Source organism: Amaranthus tricolor, chromosome 2 (assembly GCF_026212465.1).
Source record: "Amaranthus tricolor cultivar Red isolate AtriRed21 chromosome 2, ASM2621246v1, whole genome shotgun sequence".
In the NCBI taxonomy this organism is placed as follows: domain Eukaryota; kingdom Viridiplantae; phylum Streptophyta; class Magnoliopsida; order Caryophyllales; family Amaranthaceae; genus Amaranthus; species Amaranthus tricolor.
In genome coordinates this window covers 36,356,417-36,374,416 of record NC_080048.1, presented here as the reverse complement: position 1 = coordinate 36,374,416, position 18,000 = coordinate 36,356,417, and the positions used below count along the sequence as shown (strand labels likewise).

At 32.1% G+C, this 18,000-nt stretch overlaps 4 protein-coding genes across 7 annotated transcripts; 3 read left to right on the top strand and 1 right to left on the bottom strand.

Annotated features, from left to right (window-relative positions):
• Nucleotides 1-596: 596 nt before the first annotated feature.
• LOC130805327 (uncharacterized) lies at nt 597-7,417 on the top strand. Its single transcript, XM_057670068.1, has 3 exons — nt 597-1,045; nt 1,886-4,932; nt 5,603-7,417. The coding sequence occupies exons 1-2, from the start codon at nt 908-910 to the stop codon at nt 2,039-2,041; spliced, it is 294 nt and encodes a 97-aa protein (XP_057526051.1). The 5' UTR covers nt 597-907; the 3' UTR covers nt 2,042-4,932; nt 5,603-7,417.
• On the bottom strand, nt 5,573-8,263 carry LOC130805325 (glyoxylate/hydroxypyruvate/pyruvate reductase 2KGR-like). The gene is made up of 2 exons (XM_057670064.1): nt 7,411-8,263; nt 5,573-6,246 (listed from the first exon to the last, which is right to left on the bottom strand). Exons 1-2 carry the CDS (start codon nt 7,831-7,833, stop codon nt 5,728-5,730), a joined length of 942 nt encoding a protein of 313 aa, XP_057526047.1. The 5' UTR covers nt 7,834-8,263; the 3' UTR covers nt 5,573-5,727.
• A 447-nt stretch (nt 8,264-8,710) lies between these two features.
• Nucleotides 8,711-10,043, top strand: LOC130805326 (30S ribosomal protein S17, chloroplastic-like). The gene has a single exon (XM_057670067.1). The coding sequence runs from the start codon at nt 9,377-9,379 to the stop codon at nt 9,884-9,886; it is 510 nt and encodes a 169-aa protein (XP_057526050.1). The 5' UTR covers nt 8,711-9,376; the 3' UTR covers nt 9,887-10,043.
• A 2,463-nt stretch (nt 10,044-12,506) lies between these two features.
• Nucleotides 12,507-17,516, top strand: LOC130806825 (F-box/LRR-repeat protein At4g14096-like). Of its 4 annotated transcripts, XM_057672036.1 has the most exons (5): nt 12,507-13,505; nt 15,611-15,754; nt 15,902-15,950; nt 16,028-16,436; nt 16,528-17,516. In XM_057672036.1, exons 4-5 carry the CDS (start codon nt 16,035-16,037, stop codon nt 16,654-16,656), a joined length of 531 nt encoding a protein of 176 aa, XP_057528019.1. In that variant the 5' UTR covers nt 12,507-13,505; nt 15,611-15,754; nt 15,902-15,950; nt 16,028-16,034; the 3' UTR covers nt 16,657-17,516. The 4 variants fall into 4 exon arrangements, with proteins under 4 accessions (XP_057528019.1, XP_057528017.1, XP_057528014.1 ...); XM_057672034.1 differs by having other exon boundaries at nt 12,509-13,505; nt 15,902-16,436; nt 16,528-17,515; XM_057672031.1 differs by lacking the exon at nt 12,507-13,505 and having other exon boundaries at nt 13,522-16,436; nt 16,528-16,679; nt 16,773-17,513.
• The last annotated feature ends 484 nt before the right edge of the window (nt 17,517-18,000 follow it).

Sequence of the window (18,000 nt, the reverse complement as noted above, 5' to 3'; positions counted from 1 at the left end):
AATAAAAGGGTACTCTTTATACTTTATAGTGCTCTACTTCAAAAAAAAACCTAAAAAGATAAAAAAATTGAAATTGTTGCAAACTTGAGTGATAGGATGTTTGGTAAATAGCTTTTAAATCGACTTTTTATTGATTTTTGGCTTTTGACTTTTAATTTTTTTATTGTTTAAAAAGTCAAAAACATATTAGGTAAATAATTTTTCAGTTAGTTGGAAAAACTGGTTTTTAAGCTAAAAATAAAAATACCAACTAGGCTTTTCAGCTTGTTGGCCCACATTTTATTTAATAATAAGATAATAACTAATGTCTAGTCTTACCAATCATCTTTATAAAATACTTACTTAGCTAACTAGTTTAACATTATTTTGGATAGCAAATTAGAAGAGAAAAGAAAAAAAAGAAAAGGAAAGAAAAGGAAAAGAGAGAGAAAAGACTACATAATTTATAAAAGAAAAAAATATCTTTTTCCTCTCTAATCTTTCCTCTTATGGAGAGATTTTAATATTTAACAAAATAAGGAGAGTTAATTCCTCAAAATCCTCTTCCTTCCTTTTTATTATATAAACAAATTATTTTTTTATTTTCTCTCTATTTCCTTCCATTCAAACAAATTTTAAAAGTCAAAAAAAAAAAAGACAGACCAACTATATATGGGTATTGCTTCATGTTCTGCCATTTCTCTGCATAACAACATATTTCCTTTTTCCATTTAAGTTTACACCATAATTAAAAATACGTCTCCAAATCCAGATACCCATTCCCTGTACTATTAACACTATTATCATTATTGAGCTTATCCTTCTTTCTGGGTTTCACAAATAAGAATCAAAAATCATATTAAAACATATCTATCGAGTATCTGATCAAGGTTACTAACTAGAGTCTTGACTCTTGAGTATACATAAAATGTTGGAAGGAAAAGCATTGATAGATGATAGTGATATGCCAATGAAGATGCAGATCCAAGCTATGGCTTCTGCTTCTCATGCTCTTGATCTCTTTGATGTCTTTGACTGCAAATCCATTGCTGCTCATATCAAAAAGGTACTATTTATTTTTTTTATTTTTTTTTAATTAGATCAGTGTTTGAGATAATATTTATTGTTTATAATCATCAACTTATCTTTCAGCCCATCTTGACACGTTTCATGGTGAAATGATCTCAAAATAAGAAGCATATAAGCTAAAAGTTTCAATTATTGAGCTATTTAACTTAAGTATGAGACACGTTTCACGATGAGACTGTTTCATACAAAAATTTGTGCTTATCTTTTCATTAAGTTGGTTATTTAAATGGAAAATTTAGCACCAATTATGCTAGCAATACCGTAACATGGGATCTAACGATTACACCCTCTGTTTTTCAAATTGTTCTCATTTATCAATTTAGGTTGTTCTACAAATCTTTTGACTTAATTAACATTATTCATCCTCATATTAATATTTTATTAATATTTATGATTCCTACAAACTTATATTGTTTATATTCAAATTCTCCCAATTTATCATTTTTTCCTAACTTGATTTAATATATTTATATTGCTTATGATCCATATACTTTTTCCAATAACTTTATTATCTAAATATTTTTTTTTTATTTTAGAGTACTTATTTTTTTCCACTAACTTTATTTTTAATATTTTTATCCCTCTTTTTTCCATTATATCTATTATTTAATTAAATAATATACCATCACTTAAAAAATTCTTTTTTTTTTTCAATTTTTCTGAACATTTCTTTAAGGAAATAAATTTGAAAAAGAGGAAATAATATGGAAACTTTTGTTAAAATGAAAGAATATGAGTAACATAAGAAAAGCTCAATATGCATTTTTAATTTTCAGCAAAATATAATTTATAAGTTTTTTGATTTTTGTTTTTGTAGGATTTTGACAAGAGATATGGGGGAGGATGGCAATGTGTGGTGGGATCAAATTTTGGTAGTTACTTCACTCATTCTGAAGGAACATTCATTTACTTCACACTTCAGACACTCAAATTCCTCATCTTCAAAGGGGTTATTTTTCCTTCACATTCCTAATACTTTTTTTTTGTTTTTTAAAAGACAACATTTCAATGGTAATTGCTATTCATCATCAATTTTAATTTTACAATATTTTTCAAACGTGTAAAAAGATATAATTAAGTAAGATTTTATCTGATTCATCTTAATGCATATTTTTAAAATATTAATTTTTTAATATTTTATTTTACAAATTTATATTATACTATATAGTGTGAAAATAAAAAAAAAATGTAATCATTAACAAAACAGAAGAATGATAAATTTACGGTGATTCGCTAATTTCCTCACGAATTGCGAATCGAAAAAAGCAAATTATGGTCTGCTTTGGACTATTCTTAGGCAACTTTGAGCAAATCGTAAATTCAAAAAGCGAATTAGTTAGCAAATTATGTTACACTGATGTACACAGAGAAAAAAAATACAATTACTTTTTTCTCCGACATTCGTTTTCATTGGTATTCCCTCTTTTAGGTTCAGTGAGATCTTAATTCTGAGTGTGCCAAGGTTATGGCTCGGATCATTGATTTAAACCTTATTAATATTGAATCGTGTAAGATATATAACATAAAAAATAATGGTCAAATTGATTCAGTACATTTGTAAACATCGGCGTTCAACCCATGTTAAATTGAGCTAGACTTACTGTTAATGTCAGCATATAATTAAGGAAAACCTCAAGTGCACACAGTTTATAAGTTAAGGGGATACCATCTTAAAACCATATGTTATCAATGTCAGCATATCGGCAAAATACAATGTGTACACACTTAATGAGTCAAGGAGATATTATAACAAACCGACTTACCGTTAACTGAGTAAACAGAGTCATCACTGGGTTCGTTTCCCAAGAAACTGAAATCACACTTTCAAAACTTGAGCAAAGGGGACACAAGTTTTTCAACGTAATTAACTCGGCTACATCTCAAAACAAACATCTAACTAAAACACAGGATGATCGTACAATTCTCTACAAGTCCGATATAACCAACACAACCAAATCAAATTACATTTATCCAAAATCCTAATGCAAAACTACAAATTCCTACGTGCTCAGCTCAATATACATCCTTGGAACCTCTAATCACCTTTGCTAATCCATTATTCCCAACTGGTTTCGATCTTTAGTCAAACTAAAAGTTGGAAACAACAAAAAGTCAGATTAAATTGAATGAGAAGTAACAATCTAAAACAACAAAACACAGTAATTCAAATCATAGGTTTAAAAGCAACATCAGTTTCCTAGATCTATGTGCGCACAGGGAGTCTAGTTTGAGAGGTGCCCCATAGCTCTAAGGCTATGTCACTCTCGAGTGAAGCTAGTCAATATCTGAATGACAATTCGCTTCAAAAACAGGGAGCAGGGAACAATGTTCCTCAACTCCATCAATGACCAGCTCGCAAGCCCGATCCATTGACCATATCATAATATCAGCATAAGCATTCACAATAACATTTGTCTCAACAATTTTCGATTCAAAAGAGCTTTAGTAAAAAGTTTATTTTCAAGAATGTAGTCTGGCCAGACCCTTTAAGGGACTGCTACTACTCACCAAAAAGAACGCTTCAAGAAGCTAAGTTTGGTACACCGCGATCACTAGAAGGGCTACTCGATAATGTCGCCTCCTGAAGCATAACAAATATAACATCACAACAAAGCATACGATACTACAACTAGGTTCATATAGCTCATTGCATCTCATCCTAAGAATGCATCTTAGTTCCATCTTCTATTCTAATATTTCTCATTTCAGAGATTGTGCAAGTCTTAACCCCAACCCTCAATATCATCAAAATAAATAACCTTGCTTTAGTCTAGCTTATATTCTTGTAAAGATTATACGTCTCCACAATTCCCTTTGTATTCCAATTCAAACACTTCCATGTTCATCTAAACTCAAAACCAAGAAACTAAACAAGATTAACAAACTATCCAAAAGAAAGATTCAGCTAGTTTATCCATTCAACTAATAATTTCCACACGAACCCTAGATACCTTCAATAACAACCAATCAATCAACATTTAACCATTACCATAATGTGAAAAGGTTAATATTATATCCAAGAACACTGAACTAACCACAACTAATTCGAATAATCTACTACTAAAATCATAGCCTACACTTAAATTCTCATCATCACATAACTCGCCAATAACACATTTTCCATGAATTTCCAATTTAATAACTCATCTAACTAACTCATATACATTCCAAGATTCAACAACATTTAGGGTTTAACACATGAATAAACGATTATACAAGGGAAATTATATGAATAAGAGCATAATTATTAAGGAAAAACAAGGAAAGAAATCAAGAAGGACTACCTTCTGTTTGCATCAACAAGAAACGGAAAAAAAATCAAGTTCAAATCTTTATTTTCGTCTTGGTTTTGATGCTTAATCAACAAGACCAAAAACTCACTCAATCCTTCCCCAAATCGGCAGAATTCAAGTCAAGGGAGGAAGATTTTGGCTGCTTCTACACTTATGGTGGTTCGAAATCAGAGAAAAGCTAAAGATAATGCTGAAATAATGTGTTGAAAATCAAAGAAAGAATCGATAGATTATACCTGATTAGCTTTAGTTCGTTACTTTTCAAAAAAAAAAATCAAGCGAAGGACTACGTTTCTTGAAGAACCAGGAGCGAAATCAGATGAATAACGACATTGTTGCTTCGAAATTAGATGAAGGGGATGGTGTTAGGGCTGTGGCTTCCTTCAAAGGTCGAAGACAAAGAAGACGACGGCCACTGTTGTTCTTCTTGCGAAAATCAGAATCAACGATTCAAAGGGAGAATGCGAAAGAATCAGAGGAAGGAATCAGAGGTAGAAGAAATTAGAGGAAGAATATGACTCTGATTCTTCCTTTGGGTTCCAACGAGTGAGAGGGAGAAAGAGTAATAAAGGTTTGATATATTTTATTTTTATTTTTATTTTTTTATTTTTATTTTTTAGTTTTTTTAAATTAAAAGAAGTAAAAGAGAAAAGAAATTAAGTTTGGAATATTTTTATATTATGTATATATAAGGCCATTCTCGTATTTACAAATCTCTTAAACTCACTCGTCTTAATATATTAATTTCCCCAAATGTTACAGATATCATTTCAAAATCATATAACAATGAGAGGAAGAACAATACACCTAATATAATTATTACTCCAATGACTTATAAACTGTGTGCAACATCCTTAATTCGTCGAAGTGAGATAAATAATCCAACAACAATGCACTCAAAATATTACACAAATTCTTATATGAGATGATCTCATCATGAGACGCGTCTCATATATGCGTTAAATAGTTCAATAATACAAATTAATAGTATATGAACTTCTTATTTTGAGATCTCACCCTATTGTTAAAAATGGAGTCGAAGTAAAAAATTAAGTTTATTGTTGGCAAAACAACATTATATTAGAGATGGTCTCTCAAAGAGACCGTCTCTCACAAAAATTTGTGTGTTCACAAAGTAGCACTAGCACACTAGTAGTACCTAGAAAATTTTCGCACATAAGAATAAAAATGGTAAACAATGCCAAACCAAATCCTAAAATCCAATTTGTATCTTATTTCAGGGCATTTTGTTGAAAATCTTATCTAACCGTAATGTATTCTGGCTCGACAAAGATGGTAATCGAGTAATATATTCGATTCGCGATATAATGAAAGGACGCCGGCCTAACCACATAACATCGTAAATTCATACAACTTGTGTTAATAGTGGTTTTCCATTAAAATGACCCTCCAAGTTCCCAAGAACAAGATTAGCCATGTTGGTTCGTGTCTCGACAGTCCCACTAGCTACATGAGGCAAGATTACTACGTTATCAAGTTTAAACATTTCTTTGGGAACATGAGGTTCATTATCAAAGACGTCAAGCCCAGCCCCAGCTAACCGACCTTCAATTAGGGCTTTCACAAGCTCTTGTTCATCAACATGAGGGCCTCTTCCGATGTTGATCAGGACACCTTTGGGCCCCAATGCATCGATGACTTCACGGTTGACAATATGTCTTGTTTCTTCCGTTAGGGCACAGGAAACTACTAAAATGTCACAATTGGACGCGAGTTCATGGACACTGGGATAGTAAGTGTAATTAGAATCTGGCCTTTTTGTTCTAGAGTGGTAAGCAATGGGGCAGTCAAATGCCTCAGCTCTCTTGGCAATTGCAGCGCCAATCCGGCCTAAACCGATGATTCCAACCTTTTTTCCGGTGAACTGAAAACACGAAGCAAAAAGAGCAGTAAGTGATGAGCTAAGGTCTTACTGAAGTTATAATATGGATGAAAGTTAGTAGAAATGGAAAATCTGCTTCCTAACATTAAAATACTCTCATGAGTCACAAGGCAACAACATGAACATCCTTTGAGATATCCGTAAGCGATTCTTACTATAGAAGTGATGCACGCATCCTTGAAGGCGAAAACCTTAGAAGCGGAAAATGAACAAAATGGAGTTTAATAATGTGCAAAATGTGGAACGTTTAAAGCCAAGATGGAAAATCGTTCAATGACCGAGTGATTATAAAATCACTAGTCATAGTCTCTCTGTTCTTCTTCAGACCTATCTACCATAAGCAAAGATCACAAGATCAATGATGAGCTTACGAAAAGCTACGTTGCAGGAAGATTGAGCCAAATAATTCATGTATTATATATATGCAATTACAGTAATTACAACCAAGGTCTGATAAATTGGGATTTGTACACAAGGCACATACAAGAAGAGAGTTGGCAGCACGTAAATCCGATGAGGTTCCATCCTAATTTTGATCATAAAAAAAAATTATTCACAATTTTTCATTACCACTGAATTAATGAAATGAAATGAATATTGTGAAGAAAATACATTTGTAATGAATATTGTGAAGAAAATAAATTTGTTAAAGGAGAATGAGCATATGCATTAAGTTTGTCAAGAGATATTCCTATCCAAATTACATTAATTTTCTCATTTTTATTCCTACCATTTAATATCGATTACCAAACAGACCGTTAGTACTTCACATAAATAACAATTGCACATAATTTGATGAATCAATTTAACATAGTCCAATTATAATCTGAAATTAAACAAATATAAAACTCTGGCCCCATTGAGAATCCATTACTTAAAACTCCAAAGATCCTAAATTGTTGCTCATCTTGTACATTTCTAATGGTTTTCATCAAAACATGATCAACCTACATTTTAACATCACATAAGCACAGATAAATCGCTAACATCACCACAGGTAAATAGCAACAAAAAAAATTTAAATAGCCATTCAAATCATCAATGAACTTAAATTCCATTATATACAAATTTCATATAATAATCAATTTAATCCCCAATCAATTAAATTGAAAAACCATTAGAATGTACAATAAGAAACATACATACCCTAGTAGTCAATCGAAAATCCCCTTTCTTCCACAATCCAGCTCGAACATAACGATCACACTGAGGAATCTTTCTCAAAACAGCAAGCATAAGCCCAATTGCTAAATCAGCAACATCATCAGTTAACACATCAGGGGTATTAGTAACTTTAATCCCCTTTTCTTTACATTTTCCCAAATCCACCCTATCAAGTCCAACGCTGAAAGTAGCGACGATTTCGAGATTCGGAAGAGCGTCAATAAGGGAAGCGTCGGCACTAATAAAGGAATTTACAATAAGGGCGCGGATTGAATTGGCGTTTTGAGAGAGGAATTGGGTTTTGTCTGGAAAGTTCCAGAAACGGAAGAGGTTATAGCGTTTGCTAAGTTGTTGTTCCAAGTATTCATTCATTGAAACTCCTAATAGTACACCAATTGACTCCATTTTTGTTGTTGTTCGAAGTTAATTTACAGTTTGGTGGAAGAATTGAGATGGGTTTTTGTTTTTCCAGGAGATTATTTGGATTATGGAAGGAAAATTTGAATCGAATGATGGTGTAGACAGCAGAAGTACAGAATTATTCCCAATTGAAGTAGTGGTTGGAAAATGAAAATGATTCTATTGCATAACCATGTATTGTCATCTGGTGCATGAGTCGGGGTTAAGGGTGTTCAATGGCCCAGATAAGGGCCGGTCATGCTTAAGTAAATATGGGTCGGGTTAAATAAGGGCCCTTTAAAATTAATATAGGCTAAACTACTAAAAACTATTTTAATCCCTATTTATCAATTTATAACAATTAAATTATCATTTATATTAATTAAATTGAAAAAATATTAATAATTTTATTGACATTGTCATTTATAATATTTAAATTATACATTAATTATGTTATTTACAAAAGCCCGTTTTCGAACCTTATTGAGCTCTTTTATAACCCACTTTCATTTTAATTATAGTATAGCCCGCTTTCAGCCCAGCCCTTACAAAGCCCTTCTAAAAATGGTCAGGATAAAGGCTTAAAAAGGAGACTCGACCCATTAAACACCCCTAGTCATGCTATTGACTCATAGTCCATAGAGACATTATCCTATGATTTTGTTTGGACTCCATGAACCACATGAAGCATGACACTCTTTGCTAATAGAAACTATTGGGGTCGCGATTGACGAACGAGAATTGTTTAAGGTGATTTAAGCGTATTTAATAAAGATGGTTTAGTATATACTACATAGAAAAGAAAAATATAAAGTTGAAATTTGGTAATTTTGAGAGATTTTAACAACATGTTGCAATCCAACTTTCATGTATGATTTATTTGAAATTTCTCACCTCATTTATTATATTGTATGATATTATATAAAATGAAGCTTAAAACATAATAGTTTATTTCTTTGGTATTGTTATTTGTAGTGATATTTTCTTTCACAACATGTCACTGTCAGTAGCAATCTCAAAAGAACAAATAGAGTAAACATGTTGCAAGTAGTTGTAATGGTGAGGGAGTATTTGTACCCGCCTACACATTTTGTCATCCATATTTACGAGTTGTGAGTGGTTAAGATGGAAGTGGGTCAGCCAGGCACATAGGTTGGCCAACCATGGCTCGCCCAAAGCACGTCACAACATTTAAAGGACAACTTGACACGATACAATTTGGCACGAGGGAGGAGTCACAATAGTAGACACATGAGCAACTAGAAATATACATCCATAGTTAAACCTCATTTTTGTGTGTCAAATACAACATTATTTACAACACGATTTGAGACAATATAATTTCGCACAATGTACTATAAACTCAAGCCGAACTCAAATATACCCAACCACCCAAACAAACACAATTCAACCCATTCCAATTGTGTAGCAACCAAACCAACCTATTTAGTCCATAATCCATATGGACCATATCTATTCATTCAAGCAAAACAAGTCAAAGATGAGCTAAAATCCCCTCCATCTCTAAACAATCCTTTGCCCCAAAAAAATGTCTCTAACATTCTCCCTCCTCAAACCACCACTTTCTCTCTCATCATCCAAACCCAATTCCTCACTTTCCACCCCTTTCCTCCATGGAACTTCCACCTCCAAATTCTCTCTCCTCCCATCATTTTCCTCCCTTTCTCTCTCCTCCCCACTTCCACCTTCTTCAGCCTCTACTTCTTTACCTATCATCAAAGCCATGAGATCAATGCAAGGAAGAGTAGTTTGTGCAACCAATGACAAAACTGTTAATGTTGAAGTGGTTCGTCTTGCGCCCCACCCGAAATACAAACGTCGGGTTCGGAAGAAGAAGAAGTACCAAGCCCATGACCCGGATAACCAGTTCAAAGTTGGTGATTTGGTTCAGCTTGAAAAATGTAGACCTATTAGTAAAACTAAGACTTTTCTTGCTGTTGTTCCTGAAGGTAGAAATGCTTCTAAAGCTGTTGAATCTGTTTCTTCTGAACTTGGGCTTCCTCTTGAATCACAACAGCAAGTGGATAAGATCGAGTGATCAAAGTTAGGTAATAGGTACTGGGTTTTTTTCGTTTGGTTAAATTATTGTTTATGAGGGTGTTTAAAGGATGCCTGTTGGGTGTTTGATGAAATGCCTGACTGAAATTTGTAACTGGAGAATTACTTATAATAATAATAATGATATTTAATTCGTATGCAATTGTCCAAATTAATGCAAAATCTTGTCATACCTTTAAATATGAATTGTTGTAGTTTTATTACTTATAGTGATATTTAAGAATAATTTGTAATTATATTTTTAAAGTTTAGCGTTATTGCAAATTATCTACGATGTAAGGCTAAATCACAGTCATTTTAGTCATTGAAATTTAATTTAAGTAGTTGGAATAGTATAATTTTGCATGAACGTCGTAAATTTTGATATTTTGACGATTATAGTTGCAAAAAATAAGTATTAGGACCGTAGTTAGTAAATATATGTAATTCGCAAATAAAGAGTTGATTTTCTTTGTATGGTAATTAATTTGTAGGTATTCTGTGAATTTTGGAAATGGGTTTTATCACTGATTATTTGAGTAGTAGACTATATTTCAGTGATCGGAAACAGCAACATTGTTGTTATTAATTAGAGTAAAATTTTATACATACATCATCAGATGTCCAAGTAATTGCTGGCGCACATTTACACATTCCAAACCTCTTGCATTCTTAGGTCAAATGCACACGAAGAATCTCACTTGTGACTTGACATTCTGTGGATTGAGAACTTGTTTTAATCGCCAAATCACAAAACTCACATGAGCAACGGTTTAAAATCATTTAGTTCAATCCGTTAATTAAATTAATTGGTCAAATCAGTTACCGTAATAAGTTATTAGTCGTTTGTCAAATACCCCAAATTCTCATATGAGACCATTGCACTTGTACAACCAATATGGTCCAATTTATGAAAAAAATTACATTCTAACTTCAAGCCTTAAAATACTTATTACAAGATTTAAAATATTCATTCTAAGACTTAAAATGCTCATTTTATGATTTAAAATGTCCAATCAAGACTTAGTTTTATTTTTCAACAAACTATTTCAACCGTTAATATGTTCATTTCAGGCTTAAAATCTCTACTTTAAGCTTAAAGCCCATACTCCATGCCTTAACGCTCCCTCATTAATTGTTAAACTGACTACTACAATACTTAAAATGCCTACTTTAACGGTTAAAAGTTGTTAATTCCATGGCTTAAAATATTTGCTTCAAGGTCTAAATGTTCATTCTAAGTTTTAAAATGATAACTCCAAAAAATTATATAAAAGAATTAATTTTTTACATAAAAAGTATTAAATAGTGAGTCGGATCACATGTCGCACCTGTACGACCGCCACAGAGGAGAATAGTCGTTTTGGAATTGGGATAAATATCGATTTCACTTATTAACAAAAAACATTAATTCTCTCTTTTCTTAATGGCATGGGCTGCCTAGTCTATCTTAAATCAAAAAAATAAATATAATTGTTGGAGCATAAGAGTATTCAAATTTAATTGAAAAACTAAAAGAAATTGAGAATTAGATAATGTCTAATTTTAGCGTATGCCACTTTTTGTCAAAGATAAACACAAGTTCAATTTGAGCTAATATTTTTTTTCCGCCTACTTAGTAACCACAACAAAAACACATATTTTTGTATGAGACGCGCCTCTTACTAGATTAAAATAAGTAAATTTTACTTCTTATTTTGATATTGTTTAAACAAGAGACAACAATGATTTTAATAGAAAAACGGAAAACCCAAAAATGATAAAAGTAACACGTTTACATACACACTAAGAGTACTCCTTCTCGTGTTACTACGAAAATCTTTCGTCATTTCCGCAACAGATTTTTGGGCTTTTCATTTGCGCTACTACCTGCACACATGATACATCCCTTAATGATTTCTCCGAACATCTATAAATTAATGACATGCTGGAAGTTTATGCATCAACCCATTAAGTAATACATTACAGAGCAAATGATAGATAGTAGTATGAGGGAGATGATGATAATTTACCAACCACCCAAAAAGAAAAAAAAAAACCCAGTTTTTATTTTTGATTTTGAACACAAAAAACCCACAAAAAATTCAAAAAAGGAGTGAAGAAATAGAACCCACAATTCATATTTCCATAATCTGTAGTTTTTCTGGTATTTTCTCAACCCAATATAATCTTTTTTGTTTTATGATAATTTTAAGGTGTTGTATTGTGTTTATTGTGATGGGGTGTATTTTAATCAATCCATTATGTTAAAGTTCTGTTCTTTTTGTTTTTATGAGTTATACTAGCATTTGAATCTTTCATGTTCTACATAGTTTTGTTGCTTAGACTTTGATTTTTGAAGAATTGGATTATGATTTGCTTCTTCAATGGAAAAGAACTTGATCACTATGAGGCTTGAGTGCTTTTCTGAGATTGGTTCAATTTTCACTATCTACAGATGTCTTTATTCTCTAATCAGGTGTTCATTTGAGTTATTGGGTCGATTTTGAGTCGATTTAAAATCGAGTCTTATGTCTACATTATTTTTTTTCACATTTTTACATTCATTTTGAATTCGGGTCAAGTCGGATATGGTTATAAAGTCGGGTTATCAGGTCTATTTTAAACATTTCATACCTACCCCAGTAAAAACAGGAAAAATTATCGATAATAATCCGATCTTTCACTCATCCGTTTTCAATAATTACACCTTTGAATTATTAGATTAATAATTCAATGTTCGCTATATATTTGCTCGCAACATACCCGATGATATGAGTTACCACAACCCCATCCTCTGAACCACCATAGCACACCTGGATTGATGAATTTTGACATTCACTCTTGGGAAGTATTTTGGATGGTAGATGCATAAAAAGTTGATTCCTTGAATATAATTCTATCATTATCAATCGTTTGTTGTTGAAGCTTTTGAATTCCTTTACAATGTTGTTTTGGATTTGTTCTTTAATTTTCAAGTATCATTGAATATGCCTTTTTATTTACCATGGTTTATACTTTATATGGAGTACAAACTAATGGTTATGTTTTCACCGCAGTATGGCAAAGATTTCATCATGAACAAGATGTACTCGATCAGCATTAACAATGGTTTCTCGGTGATCCAAATGCGTATTAATCATGGTCGTCAAACTCTTTACCACTAAATTGTTTGATATACGACCTTTGACATGGAAATATTCGAGATTTGGGTCATTGATTACAAATTTATAAGGGTAATCTACTGATATATCAATCACAAATCTGTAGCTAAAAGTGAAACTTCTTAAAGTAGATATAGGAATATATGTCACCATTGTCTTCGCTCTTATAGTTTCTTCTATGACCAATTCTTTAAGGACTAGACAGCCTACAAGCAAGATTTGAGTATAATTGTCATTAAACCCATTACCTTCCTAATTTTCAGTTTCTTAAGCTTAGGCAAGCAAACAAAAGAAGGGATAGTGACGGAAGGGTGAGATTGTTTTATACCACAATTGTGTTGGACATGAAAAACTTCCTAGCAAACCTCACAAATTCCCTTTGAACAGACAAATAGAAATCAAGTTCAAGCTCTAGAATATCATGGAAAAATGGTGCACACAACCAAGAAGTTATATTTTGTTCACGAAATTAGTAAGGTAATCTCTAATATTGATTTTTGCATTTATGTTTATGATATCATGTTGGCCATAATCACAAGTAGCATGTTGATGTAACTAGCTATTATTATGATTATTTTTTTTGTTGTAGATTAACTTTAGATAAAGTCGAATAAAGTAAAAACTTTATGACGATTTTCCACGTAAATTTTTGACACTCATTTGTTTGTAGTCTTTTGAGTTTTTTTAAAATATATTTTGTTTGTTTTTCCTACCGAATAAGGTAATGATTTTGTGGCTTGTTACTGTATTGAAATGTCAAGCCATGCCCATATTTTTTTGGACATGGTCTTAAGGTTAATTATCCTTTTTAGATTTGTGTATTTTGATGTGGGTCAAATTCTTAAGGTCAAACAAATTGAAATAGAAGAATTATTGCTAATAGTTTAATCTTATAGAAAGTGATGGAAAAGTAAGGAATTAATAGATTTGCCATTCAACAAAGGGTCTTTCTCATTTGAATCCTTAAACAATATGGGATTTTAAATTTTACAAAATTTTAAATAATTGTAAATTAGTGAATTTATTTAGTTTTGCATTTCTACAAGGAAAACAATAAAATCTATAGTATTATGGAAAACTTTAAATTTATATTATTGCTAAGTAATCAAATATCTTTTTGTTTTGGTACACTAAATAATTGCCCTATAAAAGTGAGAATAGCAATATAATTAGCCTACAAATAAAATTGTTAAATAATTTGGATCTAGAAAGATATTCTAGTTTGCAAGTGTTAAAAAATTTATACTTTTGGTTCTTGTCATATTGAAGATATTTAGGTACATTTATACTCCTCTAAATTTAAAGAAAATTTATTTGTTACTTTGTTTTGTCTCTAGATTTATAAGGGGAAAAAAAGATTTATAGGGGGATTTGCACCATTGAGGGGATCAATGGACATGTGAGGTTTTTATTTTGTTATCTAAAACTATATCTTGTAATTCCTTGTTTCATTTCGACATGTTTTTTTTATACATTACATATTTATATACTTTAATTGAAAAAATGAGTTGGATGGTGGGAGTAAAAAATGGTATGAAGAAAATGGGTGTTAAAGAGCCTATAGCTTTGGATGTAAGTGAATCGAATTATTTGTGCCTGAGATAATTTCTTTTTTTTTAATAATACCTGATTTATTAATAAAGAGTCATATGACATCTACATTAGAGATAAAAATTAGCATATACATGACAACTTTAACTAAAAATAATTCAAAATTAACAAAACTATCATCGTTGTGTATGAGATCTGACAATTTTAAATATCCTCTTCCACATTGCTGTTTGATACAGCCTTCTATAAGGGGGTCTTTCGATCTATTGTAGTCTTGAGATAGAATTGAATTTGATGTAGTTGATAGTAATTGCAATTTTGGTGTCTGCTGTATTATCGCATTAATCTCTACCAACAAATCAACTAAAGACCAAAATTCATAACCTCAAACTCTCACGAAGATAGAGATTAAAACCCAATATATGAGTAGAATCAACCCAATAAATGGGTAGAACAACTCTCCTGTAGGGAGAGGACAAAAATTTATTCTAACCATATTAAAAAAAAAAGCTTAAAACAGAGAATTCAGGGGCAAAAGATTGATGACAGCCCCAAATCATAAATTTTGGCGTTTTTGTTTATCTCACGGCAGTGAAGTAGGGTTTTTTTTTTTTTTTTTTAATTTTCTTGTATGAGCCTTTTACGGAAAATTGAATGGCCATGTCGTGTAACCAAAGGTCAAATGTTATTCGCTTTCCGCATGAAGATTGAAGGAATGGCTAATTCCACCCAATGGATTTCTAAAAGCATAAGCCATAATTTATTAGTAGATTTTAAGCTTGAAGCTATGAGTTTTTCTTTAATATATGCACTTATACCCCTTCCCTCTTCAACACTATCACTTTTCCATAAATTTAATTCTCTTACTAAGTAATTTAAAGCATTTTTTTCCCCTTTTTTTCCTTAGAAGTTAGAGATGCAGATGTGATGGATTTCGATACTGAAGAAGTAGATAGAATTAGTGATTTGCTTAATGACATACTTTGTCACATTCTTTCGTTTATTCCAACTAAATATTGTGTTGCGACCAGTGTTTTGTCAACAAGATGGAGGTATTTGTGGACTTTTGTTCCCGTACTCAATTTTGATGCTAGGCTTCATCGAGGATTTGCCCAGTCGTCAATATAAACGCAAATTGGGGATCAGAGACCACCTTCCAGAATTTTGTGAACAGAGTAATGCTTCTTAATTAAGTTCCCAATATCTTAAAGTTTCGTCTCATTTATGAGTGTCATCATAGTGTTGCTACCATTTCTACTTGGTTGTGGCCATTTCCCATAATATTCTAGAGCTTGAACTTGACTTTTATTTGTTGTTCAAAGGGAATTTGTGAAGTTGCCTTGGAAGCTTTTCATGACCAGCACCCTTGTGGTATTAAAGCTATCTCGCATGCCTCTCTTTGTCCCTTCTTTTGTTAGCTTACCTAAGCTTAATGTACTTGAAATCAGGAGAGTGATGGGTTTAGATGACAATAATATTCGGATCTTGCTTCCGGGTTGTCCAACTATTGAAGAATTGGTCATAGAAGAAAGTACAATGGAGAAGACAAGGGTGATAGATATTTCTATACCTACATTGAAAAGTTTCCCTTTTAGTTACAGATTTGTAATTGACATATCGGTAGATTGCCCCTATGAATTTGTCATTAATGCTCCAAATCTCGACTATGTCCATGTCAAAGGTCATATATCAGACAATTTTGTGGCGAAGAGTTTGGTGACCTTGATTGATGCGCATCTGGATCTCCGACATATTGCTGTGGATGCTGATCACTATAATATTTATCATCATGTTCGTGAGCTCTTTAAGGGGATAGCAAACATAAAGTTACTTTCCCTATCTAATGACAGTGTTCAGGTAAGTTACCTTATTGTTCTACATTGTAATTCCGTATACATCGAAAGATGTAGTTTGGCACTAATATCATACTAAAATCTTGCTCGTATAGTTGTTGTGTGTTGCCAATGATCTGAATCTATCTAGATTTCCCAATCTAAATCCGCTGGCATTAGGTCTTGGTGTTGATATTTGCTGGGAACGTTTAACGAAAAAATTTATCAAATGCTCTCCAATCTAGAAGTTCTTACGTTAAATAACAAGGTTAGCTCGATTTAAGTTTATGGATTCAATGCAAATTCTATCTCTCAGGTTTTCCTGAAAAGCTTTCGACTCAAATCACATTCTTATTAGCAGCTAGGACTTATCAGGGACATATATGAATTGCTCGAGTCCGCCACAACATGTTTCGAATTTTCTGCAATCTCGTCTCAAGTGCATTCTTCTTCAGGAGCTTTATTATATAACTTTTTGCTAGAAAGGGTCGAATATATGCTGCAGGATGTGAATATTCTGAAGAAACTTACAATTATGTGTCAGTATCCGTTTATGCTCGGAAATCCAATTCCTCACACCTTTGAATCATAGTAACTTTTCATCTGTGAAGAATAAGTGACTTTTGCACCTTGTTTCGAGAAACTTGCATCACATTTCTTTCGGTCTTTCTCATCACAACAAATTAATTTGTATGAATTGGCTCATTGGTTGTTTGCGATTAATGCTCCTAGCGACGAGCAATGCATCTTATTTTGTATTCGGATTTGAGCTTTTTATGCTGTCAAGTTTGATCTGTATTCAAATATTTATATCAAAACTCTGATGTTGCTATCTTGTATCATTAAAAAAATTATGTGTTCAAAGGTTACTGAGGTGGTTGATTGAGTAGTTTATAATCGAGTTGTGGATACTTATAGCTTTTGTTCTTTGTGTATGACTTGTGCGGCAAAATTGCTCCTCATATGTTCCTTTTAATTTGCTTTATAATGGAATTAGAGGTCTACATAGTTAGATTTTAAAATAAAATAAGAAGAAAATATACAGATAAAAATTTAAGTTTACCATGTCATTTATATATCCACGTACTTTTTTCATCTTCTTCTTCCCTTTCCCCTCTTCAACATTATTATTTTCATTTCTACGCCTTCTTCATCTTGCTTATTCTTCTCTTTCCTTACCTTCACCTTTTTGTTCCCTCCTTCCTCGCCTTCATCTTTCTCCTCTCTTCTAAGTCATAACATCATTTTCATGATGATTGAAAGTGTTTTAAATTTTGTCTATGTGAGATCACATTCGGCTAATGACAAAAAGTTTATTCTTTTCGGTTGATAAACCTCGAGATATTCAAGTATCACTATGAACAATAGTAAAAAGAAATTAAAACGTTTATATAAACTTTAATCTAAATCTAATACTTAGAAACGTACAAACAAGAAATCAAGCAAATTGACCCTCCTCTGAGCTTTTCCTCATCATTATCTTTCATGCCAATATCCTCCTCCCCAAAATCGGTATCATATTCATCTTCTTCTTATTCCCTACTCACTAGTTCATGTTAATGTTTAATTGCAATTATTCTGGTAATTAT

Excerpts from the sequence above, each read along its gene's own strand:
- LOC130805327 (XM_057670068.1), top strand. The coding sequence starts at position 908 with ATGTTGGAAGGAAAAGCATTGATAGATGATAGTGATATGCCAATGAAG. Across the intron at positions 1,046-1,885 it reads TTGCTGCTCATATCAAAAAG|GATTTTGACAAGAGATATGG; the intron begins GTACTATTTATT and ends TTGTTTTTGTAG.
- LOC130806825 (XM_057672034.1), top strand. The coding sequence starts at position 15,933 with ATGACCAGCACCCTTGTGGTATTAAAGCTATCTCGCATGCCTCTCTTT. Across the intron at positions 16,437-16,527 it reads TATCTAATGACAGTGTTCAG|TTGTTGTGTGTTGCCAATGA; the intron begins GTAAGTTACCTT and ends TTGCTCGTATAG.
- LOC130805326 (XM_057670067.1), top strand. The coding sequence starts at position 9,377 with ATGTCTCTAACATTCTCCCTCCTCAAACCACCACTTTCTCTCTCATCA.
- LOC130805325 (XM_057670064.1), bottom strand. The coding sequence starts at position 7,833 with ATGGAGTCAATTGGTGTACTATTAGGAGTTTCAATGAATGAATACTTG. Across the intron at positions 6,247-7,410 it reads ATTTTCGATTGACTACTAGG|TTCACCGGAAAAAAGGTTGG; the intron begins GTATGTATGTTT and ends TCGTGTTTTCAG.